This window comes from Haliotis cracherodii, unplaced genomic scaffold, assembly GCF_022045235.1.
Source record: "Haliotis cracherodii isolate W230 unplaced genomic scaffold, xgHalCrac1.p SCAF_12, whole genome shotgun sequence".
In the NCBI taxonomy this organism is placed as follows: Eukaryota; Metazoa; Mollusca; class Gastropoda; order Lepetellida; family Haliotidae; genus Haliotis; species Haliotis cracherodii.
This window is the reverse complement of record NW_027266267.1, coordinates 6,523,153-6,532,890: the sequence shown is the minus strand read 5'-3', so window position 1 is coordinate 6,532,890 and position 9,738 is coordinate 6,523,153. Positions and strand designations below refer to the sequence as shown.

Here is a 9,738-nt window from a genome sequence, read left to right as displayed (position 1 = left end):
CATTATTATTATTATTATTAGTAGTAGTAGTAGTAGTAGTAGTAGTAGTATTAATGTCTTTAGCTCTTTCTGCTCGTTAAGGTCAGCCAACTGTCGATACAAATTCGAAGAATACATTTCCTGAAAACCATGTTTTATCGTTTTACAAAGACCAGCAAGCTAAATGTCTGTCAAGAACATTTTGGTCTAAAATTATTTTGTATTTAGCATTTTCATATGTTATATTTCTGTGTGTGCTAACCTGCGTTTATTCTCCACGCGCCGGCTGTGGGGAGGTGTGATGTATCGATACACGATGTTAGGGTAACTTTGACCTTGATGGTGATGGTGTAACACCTGCAGCCTCCCTTTGACGTCATCCACTGTGGCGACATTTGGTTGATTGTAGTACATCTGTACTGACGGAATGGCGTTCATACCCGGTGCAAGAAGGACATTTTGTTTCAAATGAGAAGTGTTTGGGTATATTAATGAACCTCCGGACCGCCTCCGTGGTCTAATGGTAGAACGTCCGCCCGGAGTCAGTATATTGTGTCTGGGTTGAGTATTCATGTTAAACTGCGGCATGGTATCTCAGTGAGCTAGCACTATAAATCGGCATCAGTCCGGACTAGTACAAGCAGCCACACACACACACCCACACCCACGTGCATGCACGTCGCTATATAAGTGCGATAATCTTGGACGCGACGTTTAACCCCATTTCACCTCACCTTATGAACCTCCGTTTGAAAAATCTACGACGAAATGACAAACTAAATATATTATGTTTCGGTAACCTAGGCTTTGTAGAGGAGCTATGTTCTGTTTGTTTGTTGTTTAACCGAACTCAGCAACATTTCAGCTGCAGTTAATCACCGTTGTGTCGAAGTTGAAGGAACCACCATAAATGCTTCGAGTTATCCGAGTTTCGACACAACCGAAAATGATGATTAGTTTAGTCATGCACAGGGGCCATGCTTTTACTCGACATATCAGAGTTCGACACAACGGTATTTGACTGCCGCGCATAAGAAAGTATACACCCATCTTTTATAATGGCTTAAAATGAAACAAACAAGAAATCATTATTCGGTGGCGATGTATTTGATACTTTTTTAAGTGTAGTAATGTTTCATAAGGTTGTGTTTTGGGGGCCAAATCCAATTTCCAAGTGTATTCTTTCTTTTGCACAGCAGTTAATTATTTTTAGCATTTTCGGCAACATATTATACAATATTCTAAAGAATTTAAAAAAATGTTTGACTCGTCATGTCGATCTACTTAAACCATTCTGTATCTCCGGCATCTACAAGGCCGCAAGACATGATGTGTGTTAGCGTCGTGCCATCTTGTTAATTCAAACGCTGTAGATTTTGGTATAAAGGTGCTAAATATTTGACGTAGGACTGTGAATTTGTTGTATTGCAGCTGTTAGCAATATTCAAGCAATATCGCGGGACAGAGACCCAAACTGGCTTCATGTAACCATGTGGGAATCGAACCCGGGCCTTAGGTGTGACGAACGAACTTGTGACCATAAGGCCACATTTTGTGACAATATATTGATTCTATCTCTGATTGTACCCATGAGTGGAATCGAACCCAGGCTTTCGGCCTGACGAGTAAACGCTTTGACAACTAGACTGCCCCACCCACTGTGTTTGATGCTTCCAGCCGCTGTATCAACAGAAAAAATATCTCACAAATCGTTCGCATCTTGTGACAATATATGTGACCAACCATGGGATAAGGGACCATATGGCTGAAAAATTGCATTTTTACTTTTCATTATATTATAAAACTACAGTATCCTCGGAACACAAAAATACACGTAGCAAGCTTCAATTCATATTTATTACGGAGATACGTGGCATCAAATATTTTGACTCATTTTCCGACTTATAACTGTTTATGTAATAATTGTAGTTTTTAGACATAATGTTTGATGTATTGAAGTAGACATGTACGCTGAAAGGTTTTGAAATGATATCTTTATTCATCACGAACTCATGAGAAAAAGAAGAAGATATTTTTGTAGAGTACGCACACATGGCGATCTTCACTGAGGTGAATTGACGTCAAACATCTTATGAGGTCAGAGCGCAATTATATTCCAGCACCCATAACGTCCCTTTGTTCCCGGTTGGTCATATATTGATTTCCCATCTCATTAACTAACACATGCTGACCCTCCCACACGGTTGTGGTCGAAGTGAAGGGTGCTCCAACTACCCAACTCCGACGTGGTCAATACCCACCAGATGGCGCTACCACTATGGGTCCAATACGGCCAACAGGGCCGCTTCATATGACACAGTGTTAAGGAGCCAGTATATAAAGCAAGAGCTATGTACCTACGTTCTCTACTGCTGGCCTTCACGATGACGTGCATACGGATTCAACTCCTGGTGGTCATGGTGCTGCCTCTTTGTTCCCATGGTAACGGTTTATTATATTCTTGACTGAGTGGGTGAGTTGGGTTTAACGCCACTTTTAACAGTATTCCAGTTATATCAAGGCGTGCCAGCTTAATGTGGGAGAAAACCCCAAAATGATGCAGGTCTCAGACGTTTACCACTTCGGTGAAACCCACGAGCACGGGTATGGTGCTGACAAACCAAGAAACATAATCGTGTCGAACCGGGATTCGAACCCACAATCGTAGGTTTCTGGCGTGCCCAAGGGACGCAACTCTGCACAGCGAATCGCGGCACCTTAGACGACTGGGACGATTGGGCCACCTGTGCCCCCTTAGAAACATGTGATGTGAAGAATAGGATCTTTGGATATAATTAATTCTTATCTTTATTAATAATAGTTTAGTCGATCACTGAGGAGCTTATACCTGTGCTGATGTTTATGGCTTATAGTGTAGAACTGTAACCATGCATCAAGAACTGTAACTATGCACCAAGAACTGTAACCATGCTTCAAGAACCGTAACTATGCACCAAGAACTGTAACCATGCACCAAGAACTGTAACCATAGTTCAAGAACTGTAACCATGCTTCAAGAACTGTAACCATTCACCAAGAACTGTAAACATGCATCAAGAACTGTAACCATCATGATTACAATGTGACGTCGTCATGAACAGGCGAAGTTTAAATATATATTTATAAAATCATGAAGCAACAGGTTTATGATGTAATCTTGTTCCGTTTTACAATAAATGCAGCCTTTAATATTGTTCTTTTCCATTACCCTACATTTGAATAACAGTGAGATTACATTGTCGAGTTGTTCATCATCCGGTGTTCCGTTTTTTACAATTGATGTAACCTTTAAAATTGTACTTATTCATTATCCTACATTTGAAACACTGTGAGATAACATTGTGTTGTTGTTCATCAACCGGTGTTTCATTTTTACAATTAATGTAGCCTTTAAAATTGTTCATTTTCATTACCCAACATTTGAAAACCTGTGAGATTACATTGTCGTGTTGTTCATCTTTGCCAGGTAACAGCGACTGGGAAAGAATCAAAGCCAAGCTGGCACAAATGGTTCACCACAAACACCCAGACCCTTCACCAGCACCTTCTGAGATACAGCCAACGTTTGTTCTGGGAGCAGAGCACGGTCTTGGCCCAGATGCAGCTAAAGCTGATGTTGAGTTGGCGCCAGATGAAGACGTTGTCTGGGATGTGAAGGTGAAGAGTCTCCTTGATTCAGGGATACTAACTGGCCCAGGATCGGAAGACTTCAAGGACAAGTTGGAGCAGATGGAAAAGGAAGGGAAACATCACATGGAGCTAGAATTCGTGAGTTATCCGCAAACCAATGGTGGTGAGGTAGGATCTCTGTCCACAGAAGTCAGCAAGGCCGCTGATCCTGGGGAAGTCCTTGGTGTTGAGAAGAAGAGGAACAAGAGGAGGAGGAAGAAGAATATAGCAGGACAGAAAGGTCGTAGAGGGAGGAACCGTGCTCTCAGACGGCAGGAGAAACAGAGACAGAGAGAGCTGAAGAAGAAGACACGATTAGAGAGAAAAAGAAACCGTCAGGCAAAGATCGGAATCGTGGGAAGGAGAAAAAGACCTGTTCCGGTGTTAACAGGTGAAGAACAAAAGACAGAAAAGATTTCAAGAGGTTCACAGAAGGTCGCTAGTCAACCTGCACAAATACAGACTGAGTCTGCGGTGACTGGCAGGCAACCAGATCGTGCCAGTATCCCCGTGTTTCAACCATGGAAGGTCCAGAATCAAACTCCCGATGAGCAGAATGCTGACTCAGCAAATATAGAACCAAGCGAGGAAGATAAAACTCCTCAATCAGAGGGAGATCCAAATGTGGAGAGACAACCAGATCGTGCCAGTATCCCCGTGTTTCAACCATGGAAAGTCCAGAATCAAACTCCCGATGAGCTGAATGCTGACTCAGCAAATATAGAATCAAGCGAGGAAGATAAAACTCCTCAATCAGAGAGAGATCTAAATGTGGAGAGACAACCAGATCGTGCCAGTATCCCCGTGTTTCAACCATGGAAGGTCCAGAATCAAAGACCTGACGACCTGAATGCTGACTCAGCAAATATAGAATCAAGCGAGGAAGATAAAACTCCTCAATCAGAGGGAGATCTAAATGTGGAGAGACAACCAGATCGTGCCAGTATCCCCGTGTTTCAACCATGGAAGGTCCAGAATGAAAGTCCCGATGAGCAGAATGCTGACTCGGCAAATATAGAACCAAGCGAGGAAGATAAAACTCCTCAATCAGAGAGAGATCCAAATGTGGAGAGACAACCAGATCGTGCCAGTATCCCCGTGTTTCAACCATGGAAGGTCCAGAATCAAACTCCCGATGAGCTGAATGCTGACTCAGCAAATATAGAATCAAGCGAGGAAGATAAAACTCCTCAATCAGAGGGAGATCTAAATGTGGAGAGACAACCAGATCGTGCCAGTATCCCCGTGTTTCAACCATGGAAGGTCCAGAATCAAAGTCCTGATGAGCTGAATGCTGACTCAGCAAATATAGAATCAAGCGAGGAAGATAAATCTCCTCAATCAGAGAGAGATATAAATGTGGAGAGACAACCAGATGGCACCAGTATCCCCGTGTTTCAACCATGGAAGGTCCAGAATCAAAGTCCTGATGAGCTGAATGCTGACTCAGCAAATATAGAATCAAGCGAGGAAGATAAATCTCCTCAATCAGAGAGAGATATAAATGTGGAGAGACAACCAGATCGTGCCAGTATCCCCGTGTTTCAACCATGGAAGGTCCAGAATCAAAGTCCCGATGAGCAGAATGCTGACTCAGCAAATATAGAACCAAGCGAGGAAGATAAAACTCCTCAATCAGAGAGAGATCCAAATGTGGAGAGACAACCAGATCGTGCCAGTATCCCCGTGTTTCAACCATGGAAGGTCCAGAATCAAACTCCCGATGAGCTGAATGCTGACTCAGCAAATATAGAATCAAGCGAGGAAGATAAAACTCCTCAATCAGAGGGAGATCTAAATGTGGAGAGACAACCAGATCGTACCAGTATCCCCGTGTTTCAACCATGGAAGGTCCAGAATCAAAGTCCTGATGAGCTGAATGCTGACTCAGCAAATATAGAATCAAGCGAGGAAGATAAATCTCCTCAATCAGAGAGAGATATAAATGTGGAGAGACAACCAGATCGCACCAGTATCCCCGTGTTTCAACCATGGAAGGTCCAGAATCAAAGTCCTGACAACCTGAATGCTGACTCAGCAAATATAGAATCAAGCGAGGAAGATAAAACTCCTCAATCAGAGAGAGATCCAAATGTGGAGAGACAACCAGATCGTGCCAGTATCCCCGTGTTTCAACCATGGAAGGTCCAGAATCAAACTCCCGATGAGCTGAATGCTGACTCAGCAAATATAGAACCAAGCGAGGAAGATAAAACTCCTCAATCAGAGGGAGATCTAAATGTGGAGAGACAACCAGATCGTGCCAGTATCCCCGTGTTTCAACCATGGAAGGTCCAGAATCAAAGTCCTGATGAGCTGAATGCTGACTCAGCAAATATAGAATCAAGCGAGGAAGATAAATCTCCTCAATCAGAGAGAGATATAAATGTGGAGAGACAACCAGATGGCACCAGTATCCCCGTGTTTCAACCATGGAAGGTCCAGAATCAAAGTCCTGATGAGCTGAATGCTGACTCAGCAAATATAGAATCAAGCGAGGAAGATAAATCTCCTCAATCAGAGAGAGATATAAATGTGGAGAGACAACCAGATCGTGCCAGTATCCCCGTGTTTCAACCATGGAAGGTCCAGAATCAAAGTCCTGATGAGCTGAATGCTGACTCAGCAAATATAGAATCAAGCGAGGAAGATAAATCTCCTCAATCAGAGAGAGATCCAAATGTGGAGAGACAACCAGATCGTGCCAGTATCCCCGTGTTTCAACCATGGAAGGTCCAGAATCAAACTCCCGATGAGCTGAATGCTGACTCAGCAAATATAGAACCAAGCGAGGAAGATAAAACTCCTCAATCAGTGGGAGATCTAAATGTGGAGAGACAACCAGATCGTGCCAGTATCCCCGTGTTTCAACCATGGAAGGTCCAGAATCAAACTCCCGATGAGCAGAATGCTGACTCAGAGAGAGTCAAACGAGACAGTTGGTTCAACCGGATGTTCAAACAGTTCAAGTCGAATGGCGGAAAGAATTTCGGAAAGAATCGTGAGGAGAGTGAGGAGAACAAAGTCAGCAATGATGATGAGGATGATGAAGACGAGAACTGGCAGATTGGGGATGGTGGAAGCAGAAACAAAGGCCCTGGTGTGCTAACTCCAGATATGATCATGGTGGCCAGAGATGGTAAGCCTGGAAAGAACAATGCAGGCATGGCCCAGCTTCGGGGAGACGGTGACGACGGAACGGGGGAGAACCCCAACAAGCCACCAAACAAGCCAGAGATGAGACAACCACGTGCCGGGGGCGGACGGCGCGGAAAGGTGATGAATAGCCGGCCCTTGGATGACAAACATTCCGTGACGGAGGACGGAGACAGGGACTCTCGAGGGGAAGTGGTCCAGCAGACTGTTCCTGGGGATGCCCCACAGATGAGACTGGATGGTGACCAAGGTAAGTTGGAGTAGGGTGCCATTAGAAAGTAATAATCTTCTTATGAAAGTGAATTCGTAGCTAAACTAACCATAGAAACGGATTACGAGGGCACTATTCACGTACACTGTCGTATGCCCAATGCAACCAGAATGTGGTTATCTTGATAAAGAGGATTCCAAATTAACCTTAGCATAGAATGAATAGCTGGTTGCTGAGATATCGCAGAGCATTATTCACGTGCACTCTCTTTGTTTCATATCTGCTAGTTCGTTTCACACATGTCTCTCTACATATGCTACAACAATCCATGTCTCTCTACATATCCTACAACAATCCATGTCTCTCCACATATGCTACAACAATCCACGTCTCACCACATATGCTACAACAATCCACGTCTCGCCACATATGATACAACAATCCATGTCTCTCTACATATGATACAACAATCCATGTCTCTCCACATATGCTACAACAATCCATGTCTCTCCACATATGCTACAACAATACATGTCTCTCCACATATGCTACAACAATCCATGTCTCTCCACATATGCTACAACAATCCATGTCTCTCCACATATGCTACAACAATCCATGTCTCTCTACATATGCTACAACAATCCACGTCTCTCCACATATGCTACAACAATCCATGTCTGTCCACATATACTACAACAATCCATGTCTCTCCACATATGCTACAACAATCCATGTCTCTCCACATATACTACAACAATCCATGTCTCTCCATATATGCTACAACAATCCATGTCTCTCCACATATACTACAACAATCCACGTCTCTCCACATATGCTACAACAATCCATGTCTCTCCACATATACTACAACAATCCATGTCTCTCCATATATGATACAACAATCCATGTCTCTCCACATATCCTACAACAATCCATGTCTCTCCACATATGCTACAACAATCCACGTCTCTCAACATATCCTACAACAATCCACGTCTCTCTACATATGCTACAACAATCCACGTCTCTACATATGCTACAACAATACATGTCTCTCTACATATGCTACAACAATCCATGTCTCGCCACATATACTACAACAATCCATGTCTCTCCACATATCCTACAACAATCCATGTCTCACCACATATGCTACAACAATCCATGTCTCTCCACATATGCTACAACAATCAATGTCTCTCCACATATCCTACAACAATCCATGTCTCTCTACATATGCTACAACAATCCATGTCTCACCACATATGCTACAACAATCCATGTCTCTCTACATATGCTACAACAATCCATGTCTCTCTACATATCCTACAACAATCCATGTCTCACCACATATGCTACAACAATCCATGTCTCTCTACATATGATACAACAATCCATGTCTCTCTACATATGCTACAACAATCCATGTCTCTCCACATATGCTACAACAATCCATGTCTCACCACATATCCTACAACAATCTATGTCTCTCCACATATGCTACAACAATCCAAGTCTCACCACATATGCTACAACAATCCATGTCTCTCCACATATGCTACAACAATCCACGTCTCTCTACATATGCTACAACAATCCACATCTCTCTACATATACTACAACAATCCACGTCTCTCTACATATCCTACAAAAATCCATGTCTCTCTACATATGCTAGAAAAATCCATGTCTCTCTACATATAATACAACAATCCATGTCTCTCTACATATGCTACAACAATCCATGTCTCTCCACATATGCTACAACAATCCATGTCTCACCACATATCCTACAACAATCTATGTCTCTCCACATATGCTACAACAATCCACGTCTCTCCACATATGCTACAACAATCCATGTCTCTCCACATATACTACAACAATCCACGTCTCTCCACATATGCTACAACAATCCATGTCTCTCCATATATTCTACAACAATCCATGTCTCATCTCTTATGCTACAAGCCATGTCTCTCCACATATGCTACAATAATCCATGTCTCATCTCTTATGCTACAACAAGCCATGTCTCTCCAGATACACTACAACAATGTCTCTCAACGCGTTAAACCCAATTTCACCTCATATCACCAAGAATTATTTTAAAGGCTTCTCTCTCAACGCAGGATACCCGACGACAGCCTGAACATCGCACGTCGACAGCGGCATCAACACACACCTTAAGTACGGTGTCAGCGTCCCCTTTCCCTGAGCTGCAACTCATCTTTCGTGATGATCTTGTATCACTCTTAAGGATAACGACGACTCAATACATTATTCATTAACAGTCTGCAACGTTAGAAAAGTTTTGTTTTGAGTAAATGTTTTGAGTATAATACTGTGTTCAATATTCTTGATGACATCACTTCTCCGATATTTCTCAAATGGATTAACAATTCCTTATTTTCCACTCCAGTTATCCACAACTGAATCATTTTATCTATTTTCTTTGCTGTTCAACGCCGCGTTCAGCAATAGTCCAGCTATATGACGGTGGTATGTAAACAATCGAGTCTAGACCAGACAATCCAGTGATTGATAGCATGAGCATCGACCCACGCAATTGGGAAACGATGACATGCATCAACCACGTCAGCGAGCCTGACCACCGATCCGTTTAGTCACCCCTTACGACAAGCATGGGTTGCTGAAGACTTTTACTAACCCGGATCTTCACGGGTGCATTACCCCATCAAGATAGGTAGTGCAATAAC

General features: G+C 42.9%; 1 protein-coding gene across 1 annotated transcript; it reads left to right on the top strand.

Annotated features, from left to right (window-relative positions):
- Window positions 1–2,330: 2,330 nt before the first annotated feature.
- LOC139457851 (golgin subfamily A member 6-like protein 2) lies at window positions 2,331–9,201 on the top strand. Its single transcript, XM_071239200.1, has 4 exons — window positions 2,331–2,421; window positions 3,446–4,470; window positions 6,529–7,054; window positions 9,151–9,201. The coding sequence occupies exons 1-4, from the start codon at window positions 2,331–2,333 to the stop codon at window positions 9,168–9,170; spliced, it is 1,662 nt and encodes a 553-aa protein (XP_071095301.1). The 3' UTR covers window positions 9,171–9,201.
- Window positions 9,202–9,738: the final 537 nt, after the last annotated feature.

Bases quoted from the DNA above. Each gene is read 5' to 3' on its own strand.
- LOC139457851 (XM_071239200.1), top strand. From the start codon at position 2,331: ATGTACCTACGTTCTCTACTGCTGGCCTTCACGATGACGTGCATACGG. The intron at 4,471-6,528 runs GTCCAGAATCAA...CAACCATGGAAG, and splicing joins CCGTGTTTCAACCATGGAAG to GTCCAGAATCAAACTCCCGA. The intron at 7,055-9,150 runs GTAAGTTGGAGT...CTCTCAACGCAG, and splicing joins GAGACTGGATGGTGACCAAG to GATACCCGACGACAGCCTGA.